The 26,601-nt window shown below is 41.4% G+C and overlaps 1 protein-coding gene across 2 annotated transcripts in view; it reads left to right on the plus strand.

Moving 5' to 3' along the window:
- The window catches only part of slc7a14a (solute carrier family 7 member 14a), a 50,801-nt gene extending 24,270 nt beyond the window's left edge, over positions 1 to 26,531 (plus strand). Inside the window, exons 1-10 of one of the 2 annotated variants that reach the window (XM_063908183.1) lie at positions 975 to 1,196; positions 14,153 to 14,705; positions 15,153 to 15,389; positions 16,949 to 17,166; positions 17,266 to 17,412; positions 19,253 to 19,461; positions 19,542 to 19,689; positions 20,067 to 20,562; positions 20,653 to 20,889; positions 21,571 to 26,531. In XM_063908183.1, the coding sequence (XP_063764253.1) occupies positions 14,399 to 14,705; positions 15,153 to 15,389; positions 16,949 to 17,166; positions 17,266 to 17,412; positions 19,253 to 19,461; positions 19,542 to 19,689; positions 20,067 to 20,562; positions 20,653 to 20,889; positions 21,571 to 21,869 (2,298 nt within the window). In that variant the 5' untranslated portion in view covers positions 975 to 1,196; positions 14,153 to 14,398 and the 3' untranslated portion in view covers positions 21,870 to 26,531. Of the gene's footprint in view, positions 1 to 974; positions 1,197 to 14,152; positions 14,706 to 15,152; positions 15,390 to 16,948; positions 17,167 to 17,265; positions 17,413 to 19,252; positions 19,462 to 19,541; positions 19,690 to 20,066; positions 20,563 to 20,652; positions 20,890 to 21,570 lie in introns of those variants that run through there. The other variant, XM_063908184.1, reaches the window with a different exon arrangement.
- Positions 26,532 to 26,601: the final 70 nt, after the last annotated feature.

The raw sequence follows: 26,601 nt of genomic DNA on the forward strand, positions 1-26,601 counted from the left end.
TTTATACGCAATTCAGCTGACATAAATACTATCTATGGCAAATAACCCATGCCATCTGCTGAATATTTGATCAGACACCATGCTTAATAATTCATCAGCAGGCCTTTACGTGACTCTCACTGCCTCTGCCTTTGGAAAGGCAATGATGGACAGTAGGGAAGCGATTCTTCTTAGGATATTAATCCCCAATGTTGCTTAAAGGCCCTTTGTAAAGTCATTTAATCCATAGTAAAGGTCACATGCCTGGAAAAGGTCCAAACGTTGTTTAAAGCTTACATAATTATTTTTGACATTGTGACCTATACCATCAACTTTGCCGTGGTGGGATGATTTGTATCTGCAGCTCTCTGTGGTCAAACATATTGATCTCCTGTATCACTGTAAAGCAATTACAAGGAAAATGACATGGTCAGGTGGCAGAATAACACTTAGTGACATGTTAAAAGAATGTTGTGGTTCACCTCTGCTTGAGTGAATAAAGAAAAACCACAACGTATTTTACATAGATGTACATGTGTGTATTTACAACAAACAAGTCAACTGAAGATTATTGTATATGTTTTCTTCACTGTTTAGCCTATATATGGACATAAACATCCGGAAAAATAATCCTACCTTATATTAATTTAGCTCAATTTATGCCTTACAATAAAAAAGTTTGCTGTGTTCTTTGACTAAATGGCATAGATATCAGAACACCCTTAGCAAATAGGCATATGGAAATGAATCACCCATTGACACACTTTTATTTAATGTATTGTAATGGGTAGCCTACAACAAAATGGAAAAAGAATGCAATAATTCAACTGCATTAAACCAGTACAACTTCACTATAAAGTATGATCAACCATTACGTAAAGAACACAATAGGGATACATTCTTGGCATATTGTGTGGTAATCCTCGTGTCATGGTTGGATCAGTGTAAGTCATGGGGGCGGGCTGGAACAACGACGTCCGGTCGGCTCGGTGTCTCCTCGGTCGAGGGCGATCAGGAAACAAACCGGATGAATAATACACCGTGTCGGCGGTCACATGTCGTGCAGCGGGCTCCTGAATGATTTAAAGCTTTTTACATCATCGGCCTCACCCTCCCTCCCCTCTGCCTCCCTCCCTTGCGCCGGAGATGCTGCTGCTGCTGCTGATGCTGGTGACCGACTGCAGCATCCGACATGGGCATCCTTTAATCCCGCCACAGTGAGTGTTTTTCCTCCACTTTTCTCTATCCCCTCGTTATCTTAAACTAGATCATATCTCCGTCAGTGTCTCCCCTCTCACTCCACCTCCTCTTCCCCCTTTTTGTTGTCTTCCTTTGTGCAGCTTCTTTTTTTTTTTTTTTTTTTACATGGCGCATAACGCAGCGTCCTGGTAGGGGTTTAGTGAGTCCGCGGAGTTGACGGAAATGTCGGTAAACGGTCGCTTCCTGTATGCGCAGCTCACCTTAACGCTGGGCGTCTTTGCGTGAGAAAATAGGAAGGAAAGGGAGAGTTTAGGGCGGGTGTCGCTTCTCCAAGCGGACCAGAGCTGCAGCAGGCTGCGTTTGGAGGGTCGACCAGAGTACAAGAAGCGACAGAGGGGCGGCTGGGAGTCCACTGGAAGAGGGTGGGACGCTTAATTAAGTGTTTCTGCAGGTGAGAGCATCTGCAATTATTGCTTTTTTGGTGTCTGTTTAGGTGTGTCCGAGGGAGAGCACAGAAACAAAGATGGTGAAAGTTGTTGTTGGAAAGGAGGTGAAAGAGATAGATGTTCAGGGCTATATGAGTGGAGAGGTATCAGGTTAATGTGCTGTTGTCTGCCCTTATTATACTGTTAGTAATAACAGTATTAGTATAATATACTTATTATACATGTGCAGTATCTAATATGAATGATCATATGATATACAGTCTATGGTTAAAATAAGCTTTTTTGGTAAGGCTTGATGGAGGAAATCTTATCTATGTCTCTACTTATCTATACTGTATATCTATCCATCTTCAAATTCAAATAGCTTTATTTGCAAGACGGTGACGACATGCAGTGTTGCCAAATCAGCAACAACTACAACACGCACCTATATGAACACATTTGGAAAATATTATAGAGACCAAAAGTAGATTGTTACCAATGTTAACAATATACTTTTTATTCAGCTTGAGCAAACAACCTCTGTCTCTATCTATCTATCTATCTATCTATCTATCTATCTATCTATCTATCTATCTATCTATCTATCTATCTATCTATCTATCTATCTATCACACAAACGGTGTTGTAGTATACTGTGCTTCTGTACGCATCTGTGTGTGTTTGCGTACGTGAGGACAAGAGCACTCAGACACTGAAAGCCTCAAGCTGTGGAACTGGGCTAATCCCTAATGACATGTCCAGCTCTCTCTTTCTCTATCTGCCATAAGGTCTCTCATTTTCCCCCCTTCTTAATTCTTTTTTGTGAGGGCGTGCTGTCCGTGGTGCTGAAAGCAGTCATCTGAACAACGCTTGCTAGTACGCTCCATCTCGATGGCTCTGTCACCGCTCAACAGGTGCCTATTGCTTACCCAGAGAGTGCTTGGAAATTTAAAATAATTGTTTTCGCGTTTTAACTTTTTAATTGGAGGTTGTGAATTCATGCTAGAATTGTGGAGGTTTTGTTAGAAATGTAACTGAAAAATTATAGTTTTTAGAGCATGATTGGCTATTCAGGTCTGTGGCTGACGAAAGATGCTGAGTCAATATTTGTAATGGTATTTTTAATCATAGGTAATATTAACAGCAAGTACCTCGTATGGACATGAACAATGCTTTAGTTTTGTAAATAGGCCTACACAAAGGTGGTATTTATGAAAAGTAAATCCCTTGATATTGTACTGCTCAGCAAATCTACAAGCTGTACATACATTATAATGAAGAGTTGAACTGAGGCCACAGCAGTTCTAGCCGGATCAATGGAGGCCAACCAGGAAGAAGCAAAACATGGGGATAATATCATGGAGGGTAGAAACAACAATGAGAAATAGAAACAGAGGATTACATAACTGACCAATTTAGCAACTACAGTTTGTCTTCCAGCATGTAACACGCACGCACGCACACCCAAAAAGCTCGTAGACATCCAGGTCTCACATCAGAGGACTGTCACATTAAGTGCAACACCACTGGAGGACCCTAGGGTGCAGTGACTTGCTCCTCACTCAAGGGCACTTCAGCAGTAAAAGTGGGCTCACGTAATTTTCAAAACAACGTTTAAAGTAATGTTCTTATTTTTTTAGTGAATATTTCCCTTTTGGAAGGGTGTTATTTTTGTGATTCAGTATCTGCTAGAGTTTCTGAATTATCTACAAAGGACCCATTCCTTTTTAAAATTATTCTTTTTGGCATTGTCTGCTTTAATTAGGTATAGCGAATCAAGAAATAATAGGCAGCGAGGGAAAAAGCCAAAGTGCTGCAAAAGTTCCCAGCTATCTTTACCTCTAGCCCCTGGGGCCCCCCTGAAGAATAGAATTGTGAGTATTGAGGCTTATTTTCAAACACATGCAGAAACTAAAATGTATATGGTCAAGGTGATAAAGTCTATGTATAAGTTAATCTAACTGCTAAATATCCACCACTTTTGCTAGTACCCATCACAGAATAGTAACACATGCTCAAATTTAGCTTGACAGGAGCATAAGTAGAAACGGGTTACAAAGCACCCAAAGTGACTTTCGGTTTTTCAGCAATCGTGTTTCTGTCCATCTGACGAATGTAAATCCAATATTCATTCTCCTTTAGCTCTGTTTTCAGCCTCTTCTAACTCCTGAGGGAAATATCTGCCTCTTTAGCTGTTAAGTACTCCACAATATTCTAAAAGACGCCATTAAGCCTTTAAACGCAGAGGGGAGCTGCCAATTCTGGTAATCATTTTCTGAAAGATCAACCTACTATAATCAGTACATCATTACTATAAAAAATATCGACTGTTAAAATGAAGTCTTAAGCTAAAAAAATGAAGCAAAAGTAAGAGTGTCACTGCAGGGTTTATGAAATGCTGCTGATTTCTCACTCATACTTGTTTAAGATAATGAATGCTGAATGAATGTAGGGTCTGAGTTTGTTACTGAAGACAGATACCAAAACGCATGGATGCTTAAATGTATGTTTATTGGTCTCCTTGAAAACATTTTTTATCATAAAATATATTGTATTTATACCCTAACCCAAGTTCCCTCTTGTGGAATAATATATATGTGAATCATGCAGGGTAAACACACACACACACACACACACACACAAACACACACACACACACACACACACACACACACACACACACACACACACACACACACACACACACACACACACACACACACACACACACATACACACAACCTTTAAGCCTTTATATTTATGAATGGCTGACTGGCCCCCACCAACCTTTTCTCCATCAGATACTGCTGCTTAGCCCTGACGTCAGTGAACCTGCTTGCGCATAAAGGATATTATAATCAGGACCTCGCACACACGCATTGCATCCCTTCCATTGTCTCTGTCAGCCACACACACCCACATACACACACACCTCTAGATCATTGGCTCAACAGGCTCTAAAAAGAGAGAAAAGAGTAGAGCAGAAGGGGAAAGCAGACAGATACAAAGAAAGACTGGAGGGCCAGTGTGTGGGAGGTGGGCGGCCTTGATCACTATCATTATCATGTAATCCGATCACTGTTATACGTTTGTTGCTGTGGCTTCTTTCCTATGGGTGTGTCAGTAGATTTGCTTTTGACTTCCATCACTTGTCATTTTGAGCTGTTTCTGGATACAATGCACCAATCTTCACTTTATTATATTGATAGGATGAGGAGGATTGACAAGGAACATGTTGAATCTCTTACCTTCAATGAAAAGGGTGTTTTGAATAGGCTCCCATCATTTAAAAACCATTACAATAGCGGATAGTGACAGTCTGTTGCATTGATAAGCAGTCACTCAGTTAGCAGACACACAAAGAAGTTCCCGTTTTAAACTGATTGAATGGAAATCTTTGCAAGTCTCTGAGGCTTTGCCCCGAATAAGTTACAATCCATTCATTTCAGTGGTAGCTTCAGTTTAAAGTGGCCTTCACAAAGGACAGCTACAAGAAGTTGTGTAAAACTAACCCATATTTAACCCTCTTCAACTCGACCAGAACTAACGCTCCTGTAACCCTCCAGACGTGTAGTTTTCAGCATGATGTGTTTTGTTTGTCAAAGCACCAGCAGACAGGGTGTGTAGCAGCTGAAATAAGTCTTTAGTACAGTTTCAGAACAGTTGTTATGAAATCCCCACTGCAATAAAAACATTATTGGTCATTAATGTGACAGACGAAGATACAATTACATTGTTATTGTCTTTGCTTGAAGAGTTCAATGTGAGAACTGAAAGCTCATAAAAAAAATGTCTGCTTATTAAAACTAATGTTTGGAATCCCTTTATGCTCCATTTTTATGTTTTTGAACTAATGGAGCGTCTAAAAAACAATTTATTTTCCTGAGAGGAGTGAACAGAAAACTCTTGCATACTGGCTACTAGGATGACATCTTTACTTAGTATATTTTGTGATAGACTTTAGACACAGAAGTCACAAATAGTACACAAGGTGCTTTATTAAAAGAAATAGGACTTCATTGACCAACATCAATCCATAAATGATTTAATATCAGACTACATACGTCTGCATTGATCCATCTCAAGATGAATATTGGAACCTCACCTTTAACTTTTTTAACTTTTAAACTCCAGTAGCTAAATAAGCACAGGCTGTTTGGTCTTATTTTTGGTGCACATTTCCGAGGTCAAAGTTGTTGATGGATTGAAAAGCTGGTTGCCAAACAAAAACTGGAGTTTGAGGAATTTACATCTGGTTGCTATATGGTAGAGAGTGAAGAGAATCAGGGCCAGACTCTGAGAAGAGATGGAGAGAAAAGGAAAAAACAGACAGTGAGAGAGTGAAGGGGAGGAAATACACTTGAGGATGTGGAGAGGGTAACAGGTGATGGAGGAATCGATAAAACAAAGGGACCATCCGTTGTCAGAGGACTGTTTGATCATAGTGAGCAGTCTACACAACATGGATGACTTTCATTTCCTGGCAAGCGGAACTCGCTGATAAACAGGCCGGAGAAACCAGAGAGGAAGGGGCAAGGTTAGCGAGAGTGACGGCAAAGAGATAGATACTGTATGTGGCTCTAATGGTCTGTGACAGGTGCATTTCAAGTCGATGTAACCCCTAGAAAGATTTCTCAATCCCAAAGACCTCGCAGATACATTTAGATGTCTTGATGCTACAGGGAAAGCTCACTGAGATATTAAAGAAGCACAACACTGCCCGCAGAAATGATGATCATTAGCAAATTAGATCAATGAAGTCAATAACGCAGAGCTGGAAATATCTTCTGGCAATATTTCCTTTTCCGGTTATGTCTAATTGTCACCAGTACTTCATGGTGTTTTAAAGAGGTGTGCTGAAGTAAAAGAAGCAATTCTTATCTGTAAAAATACTCTGTGAATTAAAAGGCCTGAATTCAAAATCTTACTTAAGTAAAAGTACAAAAGTATTGGCATCAAAATATACATCAGTCCCAAAGGTAAAAAGGAGTTGTAAGGCCTCATGACCCATTTCTAAATCATATATTTTGAGTTTCTGGATTATAATTATAGATGCATGAATGTGTTCATCAGAGCTGGGAAAGTCGGAGCTAATCTTAATTACTTTATATTCTACTGCTGGACATTTGAAACTTTAATTACATGTACATTTTAATTAATCTAAAACTGTAAAAGCGGTCAAATAAATCTACTGGAGTAAAAAGTACAATATTGTCTTCTAAAATGTAGTAAAGTAGAAGTATATATAGCATAAAAATGAAAATCCTCAAAGTACAAGTATCTTAAAATTGTTCCTAGGTACAGTACTCCAATAATTGTCCCTTATTAAAATCTACCACTGGAGCTCCTTATCAAAGAATAACTCAGCAGAGTCTCAAAGATCCAATTTTAGGGCAGGTTTTAGGTCTCCTATTAAACTCAGTGTCTGCATTCAAGGTTTAAACCCAGGCATCAAGTTAGTTGGAGATTATTCTCTGCGTGTGAAACCACCCTGTTGTTTTTTAGAACTTCAGGGCCCTCAGACAGAGACATCATCTACACGGATGGTTAGCCGGAGAGCCCCAGGCAGTGACACTGTTGTTTTTATTTATCTTGCAGTCTGGAGCCAGATCCAGTGTGCTCAAAGCTTCAGGCTTTTGGGTTGCATTAGGGGAAGATAGATGGGGATGGGGCGGGCCAAACTATGAGTGAACTGGGCTGGCTGAAAGGTCAGTCCTGCAGAGCTTTTTGTCTGCAGCCTGGCACCTGCACCAACGCTTTCCATATTGGAAGCTTTGGACAGAAAGGAATGAAACACCTTAAACTGAGAGACAAATGCAATATTTCTTCTCACTTTCTTTTAAATTCTGCAGCATTGTGCAACAAATCTAGAGCGCAGATGAACTTGCTTGAGTTTAAAACTAACAAATCTGTAACACAGAATAATCAAAAAGCCAGATTTGAGCCAGATATGTTGAGTCAACCAGTCTGACCGCCAAGTGAGTGAAGCAGAGGGACCTCCCTGTTTGAGTTTGTGTTTGCCTTTTACCAGTTCCAACAGTGTGGATCAACAAATTACTCTAAATGCTACAAGATCACAGCATGCTGGATAGTGTCAGCGGTCCTTAATTAGTTTATACCAAATAAACACTTTGTAGGTCAATTTTTTTCTGTGTTTTTCCTTCATCTCTTGGCACACTGAATATCTGGCCTGTGTAACGAATGTGTTGATGTATTCCATGTTCAAAGACCAGTGAGCAGTCTCATTGGATTTGTTCTTGTGTTCAGTTAAATTAAGCCAGTCGAGCCAGGAGGAAGGGCAAGTGGTAAATAAGTATTTATTTGAGTATTTAAGATGACTCTCACCTCAGATTTACACCGTGATCTGATGGTTCACTTAAATGATTTCATACACATTATCTCTACAAAGCCTTACAGTGCTGTTGAATTACGTGTGTGTGTGTCTACCTCTTTTTGTTCTAGTAGCATGTCCTGTTTTTTCGGTACCATGCATAGCCATTCATTTAGTCTTTGCTCTCAAATTAGGCTTAACCATTTAGATAGTTTGACATGAGTAAATCAGACCAATAATCTTTCAGTGAATGACAGACGATCAGGCAAACATCTCAGCAAAACGGATGAGAACATACCATTTTGCATTAAAATTGTGCTTCTGAACAGTGTGCAGAGACAGGGATAGTTCATGTGTTACTGATGCGCCAGACTAGAACTTGGCAGGAGGCTATTTATTCTTTTTTGTGTATATGAGGAATTAGATTCATTAGGCCTGTCAGATAAAGCCGATGTGGCGCGTCAGCCAAGACTCTGAGTCAACCAGACAGTCACCAAAGTCAGCCAAGCAGAGGCAAAGGAACTCCATGGGTTTACTTTATATCCAGATAATTACTGCTGACTCCTCCAGGGTTTTCATGTTTTTTCTGTTGCTTTGAAAGACATTACATTTCAACATCGTATGCACAAAGACAAGTTGTTTCTTTAATGTTTATACAATAATACTGCGTTTGACTTGAAAGCAAACAATATTACAAATCAAATTCATTTCTTACAGGACAAGACTAGCTGTGATGGATATTAATTGATATCACTGCATTATTGTGTAGACTGCAGACTGCATATTGCTCTGAGCAATGCTATCTAGCACTCCACAGAGGACGGCCTCATAAATCTTGAGGCACTGAAGTAGAGCTGTGCACACAGAACATGAATTATGCACATTAACGTTTCATTTTTTACACAATGCACCGCCTGTATATCCAGCTATCCGTCTTCCGGCACCAATGTACAGTATCCTGGCTGGTTGTGTCATATTGTTCTGTTCTGCCAGACAGGCAAACACACAACATGGTCAACATGCTAATTTTCTTAAAATGTAAGTGCTAAAATGCAGATTTTTAAGCATGTATAGCACTGAATGTAATCTAACTTTATCAAATTCCATGCCAACATTTTCTTATACGCACGAAAAAACCAAAGACTGGAAAAAACATTTGAAAAACTAATTTAAGAAGTGAGGAATATTTCCCTGACTCAGGAATTCTGCAGGACGATGATGGGTTGGCTACTTCCTGTTCTGTCCGTGGGCCATGAGGCCAGGGCCAGCGGCGTTTGCCAGAGTCGTCTTTCATGGGAGCTTGAGCAACGCAAGCTTGTTGCCAGGTTGGGTTTTGAGTGAATCAGAAGAGCTCTCAGCCTTATTAGGTCCAATGCAGCTCTAGCTGTAAAGGCGTTGAGAGCTCAATCAGGTTATTCATACTGTAATTCAGACACAGGCCGGGGCGGACACAGAGACGGGCTTAGTCACGGCTGATTAGACTCACAGCCTTGTTATCTGGAGAGGAAACACTAATGCTAAGATGCTAGAGGTGGGGATGATTATGATGACAGGGATTCAACTATTGATCTTTAAACTGTGATTGTTTTTGGGGAGAAAAGTGTTGTTCGAAATTCTATTACGCTGCGTGTGAAACGAGGCTGGTGTTAAACACATCAGAAGTTTATTCCTCACACACTGGCAAGATGACATTGATAATGTAGATAACAGACGATGTCATTCTTCCAAATCTTTCTCTTACACATTTCCTTTAATTTCATGCTGTTTTTGTTCCCATATTTACTTATATCTCATGGCTCTTTCTCCTGTAATGAAAAGGAAAGAGAAATACAGTTATTTCCATGGCTAGATTTTTAAATAGGAAATGTATTGCCTTCGCCCACACTATGTTAAATTATTCAGTAGCTAACGTCGCCTCTGGCACTTTATTCTGTGCTCAATATAAAGGCTCAGAGCATTATCACTGAGCACCATGCAGATGTTGCAAGAGCAATAACTCACTTGAAGAAATAGTTTTGCTTTATTGCTGAGGGTTAGATGAAGATACCACCCTCATTTGTCCAGCAGTGGCTCAGTCAGTAGGGGCTTGGACTGGGAATCGTAGGGTCGCCGGTTCAAGTCCCCAAACAGACTTGAAATATGGAAAGTGGACTGCTACTTGGAGAGGTCCCAGTTCACCTCCTAGGCCCTCCTGAGCAAGGCACCGGACACCTCCAATCTCCCCTCCCCATTGCTCCCCGAGCGCTGCACAATAGCTGCCTACTGCTCCTAGTACAAAGATGGGTTAAATGCAGAGGACCAATTTCACTGTGTGTGCTCTTCTGTTTACATGTATGTGACAAATAAAGAGGGTTTCATCCTCCGATTCTATCTATCTATCTTTTGCACACTAGGGAGTTGGAGACACAAGGTGGTTAGCCTAGCTTAGCATAAAGACTGGAAGCTGGGACAACCTGCATGCACAATAAAGAACCCTGTCCCCGCTTGTTACTTTGAATAACCTCACTTTAATTACCAGAATTCAACATGACAGAGCCAGGTTTCCCCCTGCCTTCAGTCTTCCTGCTAAGCTACACTATTCACCTCCTGGTCTAGAGTGCTATTGATCTTCTAATCTATTTCTTGGCAAGAGAGCAATGGATATTTTCCAAAATGTCAAAGTATAATTAAAAGGCCTTCTGCAACAGCCACTGCAATGTTATTGAAAGCTAGAGAGCACATACCTTTCAGAGCCGCACACGTCTCATGCTTTAATTATATTGTTTGGAAATGATGAATATTTAAAACTTGAATTACACACAGTAGCATAACATCATGTGATTCCTGTACTATTTTTCAGTAAGTAACTGAAGTGAAATGCCACGATATGTACCTGGGTCTTAATCTGCTCCGGATAGGAAACCACATGGCCCTGGTGGATTAAGAGGTTAGCATCAGTTCAGATTGCTGAAGCTCAGTGATGCGTTGGATCCTCTCCCAACAACTGTAACACTGACCTCCAAACATCATGGCATCCAGTTTGCGGCCTGTGGTTAGCTCTTTTCAGCAGTTCATAACTCAAAATCAAATGTGGCTGAGCCTTGTGCAATGTACAGGCAAACAGATGTTTTGTTTGTTGTTACTGATTTAATATATAATTCTCTTTAATTATTACCTATTTAGTTTAATTGTAGAGTTAACTGTGAAACGTTTTCCGCCTATTTTCTAAAAGTCACATAAGCCTTGGTTCTGTAAAGGTTAAATGCTCTTAGACTAACCTTTTTCCCCGAGAGGACTGTTAGTAAAGTGAAGTCCGTTTTCCAGCGCAGCGCTGATGGAACACTTGCTGCCACCGCGCTTTGTGCAGTTTGTGTTGTTGATCTACGACTGTTCAAATAGCTCGACTAACTCAGGGCAGGTGGTGGTCACTGTCAATGAAACGAGACGGAGACCATTAAAATGCCACAGATGTTGTGAAAAACAAGCGTGTGTGTGTGTGTGTGTGTATTTTGTTCCAAATTGACCCTTTTTATTCCTAGTTGAGTGTGATTGGATATGTGCAAAGGTATCAGAGTCTGCAATTAAAGCTGTTAATGTCTGTCTGGCCATTTCACACACACACGCACACACACACACACACACACACACACACACACACACACACACACACACACACACACACACACACACGCAAAGACATTCATTGGTGACGCCCAACCAACTAAAAAGCCTGATTAAATTCAGCATGGGATTAACTGTTGTACGTCATGATAGAGTTTATGCTGCTTAATGAGATACAAGCACGCTCTTACTAGAGCTGTTTGGGATCTTCACGACAAACCACTTTAAAAAAATGTATTAAATGTTTTTTTAATTCAGAAATCTTTGCATGATTCAATGAAAGGAAGGAGCCATTTTTCAGAGCTGTTACTCTAGTAATCGTGCCAAATTGTTCAGTTGCGTTTTCAATGTGAAACATGATTGTCAGTTAAAGGGAAAAGCTTGGTTGTTTTTAAGTGGGTTTGTAAGAGTTTGTCATCCTTAGTTAGTGTATTACCTACATTACAGTATGGCGTCCATTGTTTTGACTCCGTTGTGGACTGTTACTGTGTTACTTTGGTCTAAACTCACCCTTTGAAACACCAAGCTCACACAACCACACAAACCAACAGCAGTCACAGATCGAGGCAGCACTAGATCAGCATACCTTTGCTCTTCCTGTTTTTGTCAAAGGTGTCGGGTGGCTTTGAAGAGAGATAACGACTTTAGCTCCCCGACAGAACGAGCTGTCTTCTTCTTTCTGCTTCCCCCTTCATCAGCAGTAGCTACATCGCTTTGCTTCTGTGGCAATAGTCCTGTCTGTTCTTCAAAAGTGGGATGTGCCGAAACGGGCTCTACTGTAGGTTACAACTCCACAAATAAGTTGTAATATCACTTTATGAAAACCGGTCCTCTTAATGAAGGTCAAACTGTGACCAGACCAAATAATACAACAAATCTTGTAGCCGAATTTTGTTGAAAAATCTGCAAGACTCTTTTTTGCAGCCCTACATTTTGACCAGGAGTTAAAGCAGGAAAATCACAAAACTCACTGAATTGTAAAATCACATTTCTATTACAGTTTAATCAGGTTACAGGTGAGTTGGACTTGTGATGGGTTAATAGCCCTTGCCCCACCCCACACTCACCATCACACACAGATGAAATCACCTTTCGAGCTTGTCTACCTCTGCACACACTCGTTCTCGCACTAAGTGCAGCGACAATAGCAGCCGCGGCGTACTCTGGTTAAACAGCTGGGTAATTGCAGCCATCATTTGAGTGGTCTCATATTAGAGCCGAGAGGGAGCGTGAGTGCACTGTGTGTGAGTGTGTGTTTGTTCAGTAACTTGCGCTCATGGTTCAGAGTGGATGAATGGTGATTGTTAGTTCGCTGATGTTGAGCGTGAGAAAAAGAGGGACTGCGCTACATTTGATGACAATAATAGCTCTCCTTTCAACAGCAATTACTCGTATGACATCAGAGACTCTGTTTAAAAGCTGTATTGAAGTATTTTATAGCCTCTGCGGTTTGAATTAGTTTGAAAATACATAATAGTCGCAATTGTTCTACACAAAATAGCTTCAGATTTTAATTGAATAGAATCCTATTCTGCTCCATGTTTCTGTTTTATGTGGTGCTACCCACATGTTCAACGGAGAGCCTTTTCCATTTGTTGATTCAATATAATAACATGGATAGGAACATATTTACTAAAACAAGACCACAGAGTTTAGTGGTTTTTGCATTGTAGCTGCAGTATAATTATACACAGTCTTTTTATTTCTCAGACATTTACAAAAGGAAAAGTCATGCTTTCAAAAATCTAAAATAAGAGTTGGGTAGTTTCATCAACAATATCTACAAAAACCATTAAAAACATCGCTCCTTATATAGAAGAACGGACCCTGTGAGTAGCATACCAATTTAGTTTGTTGTATTATATTTTTATTATGCCAAATATACTCTAATTTATTTGCTATTTTAATAATATAACATATCATTTTGATCCTAGGGAACTTTTGTGAAGGTATCGGTCATTTTTCATTTTATTTCCTAGGAGATAAATAACCAAGAGGTAATCAGGTTTTTTGGGAGAGGAGATCTGCCTTTTTTGACTCGATTTAATTGTTCTTATTTTGGACAAATAACCGGGATAAAATGTTTTGGAACCTTTAAGGTCAAAAGGAGTACAAAACACAACAATTCTGTTAGTTTGTAAGTATCTCAAATATGCTTTTATTATGTACACTATGACTGAATCTGCATTCATAAAGTGAGCCTGATGTAAACCGTGACAATCATTCAGTCTATAAATGCCACCAAGCAGTAGAATTACATTAAATCCTGAAAGTCCTTTCTTTAATTTGTATGCTGGAGGGAGGTTTAGTAGACATATGAGTACACGTAAAGCTCCCTCTCACACTTCCAAACAAAAAAAGGGTTACCATCCATTGTCATCTCTAATGAGCTTGGCTACTATAGCAACAGGGCTGCAGGGAGAGGACTGCTAATTAGCTGCTTCCTCATTCAGGTACGCTTCATTTGTGGGAAAATGTGTAATGCATCTCCTCTGTTGGGCTCCAGTTTCTTGGCGAGCATGAAAGTAAAGCATTGCGTGTCAGAACAATAATATGAGGCATTGTGCTGCCAAATGCTGGAAAGAAAATCAATCATTTTACCTTTGTTTTTCAGATAGCTTTCTCACCATGTGGGGAACAACCAAGATGGCATTTCACTAAACCGGCAGAAGAAACAACAGGTTGGAAGGTACGGAGGCAAGAGCAGCAACACAAAAGTTCCTTCTTTTGATTCAACTATAATTCGGAAAAGGAATACTCTTTTCAGTGCGTAGAAGAAATCACTGAGAATAAGAAGAGTATCTAAGAACTTCCTGCACTTCTTCCCTTTGACTCTGACCCTCGACCTTTAGCTCTCACCATGAGCAGTCTGTTAGTCAAGCTAGACCCTCGGAGGGTACAATGGCGCTCGTCATGGAACACCTTCACGTCGCGCGTCCTGAGAACCAAACCGGTGGAGTCCATGTTGGATTCAGCCACGACGGGCACCGGCGCACATGGGACCAAACTGGCCCGGGTCTTATCCACAGTGGACCTGGTGTCGCTGGGCGTGGGCAGCTGCGTCGGGACGGGGATGTATGTGGTCTCAGGACTGGTTGCCAAGGAGATGGCCGGTCCGGGGGTCATTGTGTCCTTCATCATCGCCGCTGTGGCCTCCATACTGTCGGGTGAGAAAATGCTTGTTACTTTTTACACACGCACACACGCACACACACACACACACACACACACACACACACACACACACACACACACACACACACACACACACACACACACACACACACACACACACACACACACACACACACACACACACACACACACACACTCAAGGGTGACTATAACATATTAAAGGCCAAAGCATTTATGTTACTGCCATTCTTATCCCAATTAAACTGATATGATTTATATGAAGAGCCTTTTAATAACTCTGCAACACGATCAAGGGCAAAGACATTATTAGGGCAAAGCTATAAAGTAAAAGGCACTCAGGGGGTTATTTAGTACTACCTAATGCTATCCTATCTATACTACAACATCTTTCAGTTGGATAATAATGCAGTCCTATTACTGATACGGTATGTGTGTCCGTCTCCTCCTCCATCTCACAGGAGTGTGTTACGCAGAGTTCGGCGTGCGGGTGCCTAAGACCACAGGTTCGGCCTACACCTACAGCTACGTGACGGTGGGCGAGTGCGTGGCGTTTTTCATCGGCTGGAACTTGATTTTAGAGTATCTGATCGGCACGGCCGCGGGGGCGTCGGCTCTCAGCAGCATGGCGGACTCACTGGCCAATCACACCATAAGCAACTTTATGATCACACACATCGGGACGCTCAATGGTTTAGGTGAGTGGGGGAGGATGTGTGTTTGCAATTATGTTTTCAAATATGATTTCCTCTGATTTTAGTTTAGGAATTTGGATTAATATGAGATATAGGTAATGTATTTGTGACAGTAATACTACACAACTTTTAAAAGATGCAAGGTTTCTTGCATGGAATAAATGTTCAATGGCAGCTAAGATAAGACATTTTGATTTTGATTGCACTAGAAAAGTAATTGGATCCTTTCACTTCATGATCTTCCACTTTTTATCTGCGGCTTATTGTTTATCAGCAAACTGTCTACTGTCAAGCGTTGATTGCTTTAACCCAATTGAAATCGTAGCGAGAAGGATCCCTTTTACTCCCCGTCCTTCATCAAAGCTTCATCTTAGTTTTTCTGCTTTAAATAATCACCTCTGCAGTGGCTTGAACCTGAGTTCTCCTGGGTTGCGTGACAAACCTTTTGAACTAAAGGAGCAGATTAAATGAACTCTATCTTTGCTGTTATTCCGTATTCTTGCCGTAATGTTTGTTTTCTGTCATAAATTGCCTTCATAACATGTAACTGAAGCACACTGTTATCTCTATCGGACAGAGTTATTAGCTCGACAGCGGCTTGATGTCCTGTTTCGGAAAAAATGATTGCAACAATATCTGGGAAATCATCCAAACCGCATCAGAGTTTTTCCACGGAGCATCCAAACAATATTTAGCTTCTTATCTCGGAAATTGTGTCATTATGGAAGGAAACAGAGGACGGAGCATCTTTGATTTCTAAATGATTCGTGGAACAAAGATTTCCAGGTTGTAAACGGTACTGTGGTGTAATACTAGAGCTGATGTGTGTACTAGGGGTGTCTATCTGCGTGACCCCGCCCTGACAGTCTCTTCCTGTCTGACACTGACACAGCAGAGGTGGTGGTGGTCACATGGTAGGCAGCATGGCCAGCTGTTCCCATCCATAATGGAAAGTTCACGTTTTCCTTTTCCTGCTGGAGATAAACGGCTGTTTCTCCACACCACAAGGGAAACATAACTCAAAATATGTCTCGTGGCCATCTGTGTGTGTGTATTTATAAAGACTTGAACACTTGAATGTGAATAGCAATAATTGATATTGTTTACAGTGCATTCAGTGAAATACTTTAGTGTGATTTTACCAGGCAAAAACAGATTTGCTGATGTTAAATAAAACAAATTAAACACATTTTTTGAAAGTCCATTTAGTGTTTAAGCAAAAAATAAAGAACTGAGCAGCTATATTTTCTGAGGGAGATTGTGAAATGTGGTTCAAATTAAGCAATTAACGTGAATTGTACCATGTTACTCTGTAAAGCAACTACTTAGTTATTAGTAGCTCTGATAATCAGTCAAAACTGATAAACAGTTGCTCCATTGGTCTTATTCTTGTGTCATTTCATTGGAACATCTTTTGGGGTTTGGGAATATTGGTCATAACAACAACTGATCAAATGACTCTGAAGCAAATATGCATTACCCACTTCTTTCCAGCTACAATTTGTACAAATACAGCATCTGTGTGCATGAGTGTGTGCTAATCCCCAGCCCTGTGACTTCAGGTAAAGGGGAGCAGTCGTACCCGGACCTGCTGGCGCTGCTGATAGCGCTGCTGGTGACGGTGATCGTGGCTCTGGGAGTGAAGAACTCAGTGGGCTTCAACAACGTGCTGAACGTCATCAACCTCATAGTGTGGGTGTTCATGATGATCGCCGGGCTGTTCTTTGTCAACGGAGAGAACTGGGACGATGGGAGATTCCTGCCCTTTGGCTGGTCTGGGGTATGCACACACAAACACAACCACTGAGTTACAAGGAGGGAAGGTCTGCTGATGTTCTCTGTGTAAGCTATCGTTCCTCTCCCTTCTGTCCTGTTCCAGGTGATGCAGGGTGCAGCCACCTGCTTCTATGCCTTCATTGGATTTGACATTATTGCTACAACAGGAGAAGAGGCCAAGAGTCCCAACACCTCCATCCCCTACGCCATCACTGCCTCACTTATCACCTGCCTCACTGCCTACGTCTCTGTAAGTTACCTTGAGGAAACCAGACATACTGTGTACACAAACACAAAGTATAAGTCTCCATTTGCTACTTGTTATTATCATTTTAGAAGTAAGAAATGGGCTCTGGATGCCAAACCCTTACCTTATCATTCTAAGTATCACTTCAGCAAATAAATCAGTTGTTATGAGGTGAGGTGTTAACATGGTAAATACCTCTTTGATTTGACAGACAATCACAGTGTGTAATTCACACCCTTGCATTTTTTTATATAACATTTTGAAACAGAAGCAATGCAATTTAATCCTCAAATGGAGAAAGAAACAGAATTCCAGTTCTTGTTTTGTCATTTAGTTCAACGTATTTTGTGGCATGACCGTTTATTTAAATTGAAAGATTAAAATTGTATCAGTGAAGAACTTCATGTTTATTTAGCATTCTTCATCTTCATACCTTACCTGAGTTGAGTGATTTGAGACTGAACATGCACCCTAAGTTGTTATTGTGAGAGTGTTTCAAAACGAAAGCTCTTAAGATCACATTTCCAGATGTTGGCCCCTGCTCTCACACTGTGTGGGTGTGTGTATCATCTCTCATCTTTGCGTATTCAGCTCCCACATCCTTCCAGATTTTTCTGACTTTGACATATTTGTGCTGGAAAGTTGTTGCTATGGGTACCATGTAACAGCGGCCAATCAGGAGGGGGAATCTTTCTAAACCCTCTGGGGCCAAGGATTACTTCAACTTTAAAACTTCCTTTTGAATACCTCCGCTTTCTCTTTCTCGCTGTCTCCCAGTCACACCCATTCCTCCAAAATAACTCTACTCTTGTGCACCATGTTTTATTTTCTCAGCCTCTCCTAATCGCCATCGTTCTTTGATCTGTCTCACTCTGTAGGCATCTTAGATATTTGATCTTAGATATTTTTGCTTTAGTCAGGATCCTCTGGCTCCTGCAGTCATAGGTCCAGAGTGACTTTAATCACTAAGCATATTACATATCACGTTTTCTTTGGTGGCTTGGCTGTACGACACACTGTGGCTTCATTAATATTGTCAAAATAAGTATGGTTCCTCTTGTGTGTTTACATGCTTCTCCAGGTTACATTTCCTTACAACCACTTCTTCATGTAGGGTAGCTCTAACCTAATTGATATGCAAGTTAAAAAAAAATAGCCAACAGCGGGCTAAAAGTGCACACAGGAGAAAGCAGTTGCATACAAACATGTAAACCAGGATTTGCTGCAGGATTCCTCATAGATTAGTAGTCCCCCATGACCGGGTCACTCACACAGTCCCCCAGCCTGTGCTCTGATTGGTCGGAGGGTTAAAGAGCACCATGATCACCATGAGGAAGATGATCCCTACATCTTCCTCTCTGTCAGGGTTAGTCTTTTTCTATGTGCCACTCTCTTTCTGCAAGCTGTTCAAGCAGATCCCTCGCTTTTGCAGCACAGTAGCTGTGACAGATGGCCCTGCATGATTTCACACGTCAGAACCAGGGATAAGAACTGCTCACACACACTGATACACACACACACACAGTGAGAAAGAAGAATGACTAATGAGCATTTTGCATGTGATGCGAAATGCAGTGAGCTGAACACGGTAGCTGTTTAAAGCTAGGATGTTCAAATATGTCATTAAAGACTCCATGTTTATGTGATTAAAGCATTAATCAAATGAATGTGATGAGGAAACAATCCCAGATTTAGTTCCCATAAGTAACTGTACTGGAGATTTGATCATGTCATATAATCCATAGAGTAAATTGTATTAGTGAAAACAATATTTCAAGCTTTTTCTGAAACTGAATACTCAATTAACACCCTCTCTGTTTCTTCTCAATCCTTTTCCTTCCAGGTTTCTGTGATCCTGACTCTGATGGTGCCGTACAATGAGATTGACGCCGATGCCCCGCTCATGGAGATGTTTGCCGTGCATGGCTGTATGTTCGCAAAGTATATTGTGGCGGTGGGCTCCATAGCGGGACTCACTGTATCCCTCCTGGGGTCCCTGTTCCCCATGCCCAGGGTCATCTATGCCATGGCAGGGGACGGCCTGCTGTTTAAGTCAGTATTCATACTTAAGTGTTTTTTCAATCCAAACGACAAATGCAACTGAGTCTCTAATCTAATGTTTCTGTGTTTAGGTTCCTGGCCAATGTGTCTCCCTACACAGAGACCCCTGCTGTAGCGTGTGTGGTGTCGGGCTTTCTGGCTGCCCTGCTGTCTCTCCTGGTCAGCCTCAGAGACCTCATAGAGATGATGTCCATAGGAACCCTGCTGGCCTACACCCTGGTGAGTTTTATAATTCTGGACACATCACATTTTTTATATTTGTTCCTGAGGTTTTTGAGATAATAAAAAAGGCATTCTTTGGCAGTTTTTGCTGAAGGATTGTGTAATGCCCGAGGGATTCTGCTGCGAAAACAAATCCGTCCCACACTGATCATTTATGTGAAAACTTAGGACAAGTAGGAAGAGAGCCTTAGCTGATACCCTTTCAGCTGACATATCAATGAGCCACGAGAGCCCCTAGTAATGCTCTTTATGCTCAGTGAGTGCAGTACAGTTAAAGATAAACTATACAAATGTATATCCAGTTGTATAAAAATAGCATGCAATGGGATCTTTTGGCTTAACATTTTTTCTTAAATGTCCCCTCCTGTCTGCAGGTAAGCCTGTGTGTCCTCCTGCTGCGTTACCAACCTGAGAGCGACATCCATGGCTTTGTGAACTTCCTGTCTGAGGAGCAGAACAACAAGAGAAAGGAGGGCGTCCTGGCTGAGTGCGAGAAAGACGCCTGTTCGCCAACCAGCGCAGCAGATGAGTTCGGAGGCGCGGACACGAACACCTGCGGAGCCAAAAACTTACCGTCGCTGGGGGATAACGAGATGCTGATCGGCAAACCCGATAAAAGCGCCTACACTGCCAGCCACCCAAACTACGGCACGGTGGACATGACCACTGGCATCGAAGCAGAAGAGACAGAGGGCGGGTTGTCCCGGCGGTTGAAGAAGCTTATTGGACCACGCTACTACACCCTGAGGATCCGATTGGGCCTCCCGGGAAAGATGGACAGGCCAACTCCAGCCACAGGGAAAACTGTCACCGTGTGTGTGCTGCTCCTCTTCATCTCCATCTTCGCCTTTTGCTCCTTAATCATCTTTGGTGAGAACACAGTAACTAATTCAGACAGGAGTTCACTGTATAATGTTTGAATCAATTTTAACTGGTTGTTTTTGTTTCCTTTCCTTCCAGGAGCGAACAGTATCGGGGAGGGTCGCTGGTGGGCTCTGATGCTATTAATCTTCTTCATCATCTTCCTTGCCCTGCTCGTCATCATCATCCTCCAGCAGCCGGAAAACCCAAAGCGGCTGCCCTACATGGCGCCCTGTGTGCCCTTTGTACCTGCTTCAGCCATGCTGGTCAACATCTACCTCATGCTCAAACTGTCCGCCATCACCTGGATACGATTCTCTATCTGGTGCATCGTGGGTAAGCCGCCACCTCACTAAACAACAGTTTGTCTCACGTTGAGATTGTCTCACGTCTTTTATTGCCAGATTTAAAGACAGGATCTGCGTGTAAATGTCATCCTGGATAGATGGAAACTCCCTGTGTTATGATCATAAACCATGGAGTGATACATTTCATTACTGTGGAGATTTCTCATCGGCTCTGTGAGCCAGTAAAATCTGCTGTGTGTCTCACTTACTCGTTATGTTTGTTTTTCAATGGAAGAACAATGAAGTCTCATTTCACTTTTATTTCCTGCCTCAATTGTATCGGTCTGTGCATCTGTATTTATCTCTGTGTGTCTTTGTGTGTGGTGCATGGTGTGTGCATTTTGGTTTGTGTGTAAATGCTCCCAGCATGCAGTTCAACTTACTATTTTGCTACTTCTTTGTATTTTCTGCTTATGTCATGTCAGAATAAATGCAGACTGGTCTCCAGCAGAGATGTTTTTAAACAAACAGTAAAACTGCATTTATTTCTGAGTAGGATTGCTGTATTCTTCTGACTCACTTCGAGGGGGATGAATTGTTTTTTCCACTTGATAGAGCATTCACTCGTTCTCGGCGCTTTTAAATTTGTTTATGACCTCCTTAAATATTGCTTGAAGCTCTAAATTGTGTATGTATTCATGAATATATTTTGACATTTGTGCCCCTTCAGGTGTTTTAATCTACTTTGGCTACGGCATGTGGAACAGCACGCTGGAGAAAACGGCCCGAGAGAACGAGGTGCACGCCTCCACCTACCAGCGCTACGACCAAGGTGTTGACGAAGGCTTCTGCGGCTTCGACGATGATTTCTACCCACCTACCACTGACGCCTGGGGTGCGCCTGAGGGGGGATCGGGACTCACCCCGCCCCCTGTGGCTAAGCCCGAAATTGACGGGTCGCCAGCGAAAGGTGGAGGCAGGACCGTTGCCAAACACAACCTCGCCGAGGAGGATCCGATGGATTTCTGAAGGGACTGACTCTGTGTTACCCTGAATGTACTGCCTTGTCTGCTGCCTGGGGAAAGGGAGGGGGAACAGTAGTGTGAGCGCATGAATGATTGTGTGTGTGTGTGTGTGCGTGCGTGCGTGTGTGCATGCCTGCATGTGGGTGTGGGTATTTGTTTGTGTGGCTAACCCTTGGGCTAGATAGTTTCTTGACAGTGGAACGACTTATTATTCAGTTTACTCAACCACGCTCCACCGCTCACACAGCAAATGAGGACTTCAAGGTCAAATGTCTTGTCACATTCACTTGTTATTCACCGGAGTCCACAGACCACACAAACTAAAGACAGATAGGAAAGTGTCGACGTAGCAGGAGATACAATATATTGTGGTTCACTGCACTGTGGCAAGTTTATTGGGCCATCCATTTACTGAACATCTAGACATGTACGGAATATAGGAGGGGACAAGGTGGTGAGGGAGGGACAGATGAATCAGCACCTCTCTTCCTGTTTCAATGTAGACAGACAGGAAAGCTAAATGACAGAATGCCAAACTATTTCCTATGAACAGGTCTGACTTTCTCTGCTTGTTTCACAGGAAAACAGCTTCACATGCTCTCAAAAACTCAACAAAACGTCTTATGTCTGTCTTCAATCATTTCCCCTGCCCGTTTATATCTAGCCCAAGGGATAAGAACTGGACTGGGACGAGGGTGTTGGTGTTTTCTGTCACAAATAGTACTTGGACTTTGCTTGCAATAGTGCCTTCATCTTCTGTACGTGTATGTGAGTTTCTTATTATGTCTGTTTTCTACTTTAATTTTGCCTGTGTATGTGTGAGGGTGTATGTGCAATCTAACTCCACCTTTTACATTGATGCTCGTGTGTGTGTGTGTGTGTGTGTGTGTGTGTGTGTGTGTGTGTGTGTGTGTGTGTGTGTGTGTAGATATAAAGTGAGGTTGTTTTACCGTGTATGTGTAGGTATTTGTTTAGTTCTTCCCACTCTTTACCCCAGCATGAAGCTCAAAATCAAACCGCCCGCCAGAAATCAGCTCATGGTGCAATATAACACGCAGTTCATTGGTGTATTTAAACCAGAGAGTAGAAAGAAGGAACACAGGTTGAATCTTAATTGACAACCTTCATGGTTTATTGTGATGAATGTCATACTTGCTGTGTTTTTGCGTCTCCGCTGATGCAGTTCTTGCTTTTTCCTAGGGCTGGGAAGGATTTAATTTTCAGTTCATTCAATTCAGGAAATGGGTTTTATATAGAGCTTGCAGCTTTCCTCCTAGAGACGACAGCAAATATAGAGACTGTAGAAAAATGCTTATTATTGAGAGAGGGGCGTCTGAGAAATTGGAGGATATTTGTTTTTTTCTTTCGATGAAAAGAGGGACGTTTGACATTTTTTGTGGGAGCATCTGAGGGTCACTTTTTTTTCTTCTGCCAAGTTACTGTTATTTAATTTTCCTGAGCATATTAAGTTATTAGGAAATTAATAACGATGAATTAATTACATTTTTATTTAATATTGGGGATAGTTACTTCAGATTTAATCTTAGTCAAAAGGAAGGTCCAATTAAGTATTAATTGGACTTTGGGTTTCAACCCCTTCCCCAATACAGTCCCTAAATCAGAGTGACTGTATTGTAAATACTTGGAGTAAATTGGACATTGACTGAACTGAAATATAATCCCTCCTCTTCCTTCTCTCTCCTTTCTGATCCCGTCTTTTGCTATTAAATATCATACATTTGTGTATTCTCTACTTCCACCACACCTTTGCTCTTCCAGCCCAACTCTTCCTCTTCATCTGTTTGCCACCTCACCATGCTCTTGATATTCATCCGGCCATGTCAGCAGGGAGTTTCCACTCTTAGTCACAAGTGATGGAGCCGAGATTGCTTTTCAGTCAGGATGTGAACGGCAATCTGTTCATGCTCTGATGATATATTAGCTCTTGTTTCACCTCAGGGTGTCTGCTTTCTCCCTTCTGATTTGTCACCGGAGGATTTACTCCTGTCCTAGCCCCCGGTCTGAACTTGTCTAAGTGAACCTCCCTCTTCATAGTGTTGTCCCTCTCTTTTCATGTTACCTACACTTTTGCTGCACCCCGAAGACATTTTGTGAAAATCAATCAAATATAAACATTGTCCTTTAGAGCTCAGTGTGTAGGACATTTAAGCTTTAGCTGCCAGGGTTGGGGGTTTGATTCCATACTAAGAATGTATGCACTCATGGCACCGTGAGGGATTTTGGCACACACCAAATAGCATACAGTTACGTTATTATGTTGAGGGCCGGGACAAAAACTGCTGCTGTATGCCCAAATTGTCCTTCTTGTACCTTTTCCTCTTGCCCCCTGTTGCTGCATATATCCCTTCCAGGGAAGCCTTATTTGTCTAATGCACTAAATCTAAGGATGCCACGCTAAACCCCCACCCTACCTCTGCTCCTTTCACATCTATCCTCACTCCAAAAAACCTGTTCCTATCATGTAGTGAAAGCCCTTTGGTGTCGTCCTTTGAAATTATTGTAATACCCGTACCCAAAAAACAGCCCATTGTTCCCAGGAATGACACTTTTATTGGATGATTCTGCAGTTTTCTCATGCAGGAAGTAGTGAGCGTTTCCATTATGTAGACGAACATTAGGATGATAAGGTTGTATGGTGAACTGATTCACCCCTTCATTTTTCAGGATGGAACCAGAGTGCCCATCAAACACCAATCATAGCCGTGGCCAATATTAAACTCATGTCGAGTGTTTGCTTTCTAGAAATTTGGGTGGTATAGTGACTTGGACTGTGTTTACATTCTAAAATGGTGTATAATTTACAAACTCAACTAAATTCCACTACATGTAGGCCAACAAACAGATCAGTATTTCATGTGCTGTAGGGACCTTCATGTAGCGAAATAAACATTTATGAAAAAACAAAATAAAAAAGTACATACTTTCCTTTGGTGTCTTTGTCAGAGAGAATAAGATTGCATTTTTGGGGACTTGGACTCATGACTAGTTTTTCTGAAACTTGTTAGTTGTAAAATTGTAATGCCTTCTTTTATTGTAAACATATTCCTAACAGCCTATTTGACCTTTACTGTAGACAGTTAGGCACATCACCTGGAGGAAGGGATTGTTATGTGAATGAAGTTTATGTTTTGGCACAAAGAAACATCAAGCTCAGTACAGCAGAGGATTTGAGTGTTGTCCCAAATACCTAAACCATAACATCACATAGTTATTTGTTGTTATGGATTTGGATTGTAGATATCAATAAGAAAAGATGTTGCCATTGAACATATTCTGAGGTTTTGCAGAATTGTCCAATATTAAAGTTGTCTGTGGTTATAGGGTTGGAAAAACAGCACTTACAAAAACATTGGAACACTTTATCTCACACAATTTCAAGTATATATTAGATTATATTATACTATCCCCTCCACCCGGATCACCTCAGCTAAGCTAAAACAATCCAGATGTTTTCATTCATAGCTCAGCCAAAACAAGGCAGCAAATACAGGCGTTGCCACTTTGACACTGTACTGTACAGTCGACCTACCATAGCCTATTACCTTCTCTGTGAGTGAGTGCAAGTGTGTGAGTGCATGTGCAGTGTGTGTACGTGTGTGATCTATGCCTGCGCCTCAATGTGACCCTGTGGTGAATGTGTAGCATGCTTTCATGCACGAGGCCCTGACCGTAAATGTTGTACCTGCATGTGGTGACGGAGCGCTGCGAGACATAATACAACACTAAACCAAAACCAAACGCAGGCCTACTTCTTACACCTGGGAATGCTGGCCTCTCTGCTCTGAGAGGATTTAACAGGTGTAATACAAGCGAATCCGCTTCAAAAACTTCATTGTTCAAAACTCTTACCAGTGAGTGAACTGAACGCTGTTGTATACAATGCAGACTCTTAAATTCAGATTCAAACCCGAACCTTTTCTTTATGTTACACCTCAATATCATGTTTGAATTCTACCGGCTAAGAAGATTATTTGCTCTATTCTCTCCGATTTATTTAAGCTCTCACAGTAATCTTCTCACATAGAAATGGGAACCAGGGCTCCTCCTGAAAAGGTAGTAGAAAATGTAGCAAACAAACAGGTGTGACAATGACACCTCTCATCCTGCCTAAACCTTACAGTATGCCTACTCTGTATATCCCTTTCTTTAACCACAACCTCTGCAAACCAAAGTCCACAATATTTGTTTACTGGTCACGTACAGGACACTTTAGCTTCTTCAGAGTAAACACTTACGATACAACGTTTTTCTTGGTGGTCTACTAATAAGCTATACTTCAGTTTGTCACAAGGAGATTTCTTCTTGTCACTGTCAACAGTGCAATGATCATTTTTAAAACCGTAGTTGCTAAGTATTTCATTGAAAGTATTAGTCTAGATTTTAATTGACTACAGCAGATCAGTTTGTCCAAAAGTAAAAAAGTACATAAAAGAAAAACAATATTTTTCTACAGCTGTTTCCCCATCCACAGGTCCTCCACACAAAAAAAAGCTGGGTAGGCTATCATCAGCATTCACCTTCTGCGTTTACGTTTGGTCATTAGGAGGCCTGGGAGAAACTGCTAAAATATATTTTTAACGAGTGTAGTCTGTAGTGATAAGGCTCATTTATAAATCTTAATCCCTTCCAGTTCTTTTGAAGGGTTTAGAAAAATGGTTTCTCTTGACGTCAATAGGAACATAGGTTTGGAAATACTACAAAAAACCTTCAGAAAC

The sequence above is a fragment of the Eleginops maclovinus genome, chromosome 19 (genome assembly GCF_036324505.1).
Source record: "Eleginops maclovinus isolate JMC-PN-2008 ecotype Puerto Natales chromosome 19, JC_Emac_rtc_rv5, whole genome shotgun sequence".
Taxonomy (NCBI): domain Eukaryota; kingdom Metazoa; phylum Chordata; class Actinopteri; order Perciformes; family Eleginopidae; genus Eleginops; species Eleginops maclovinus.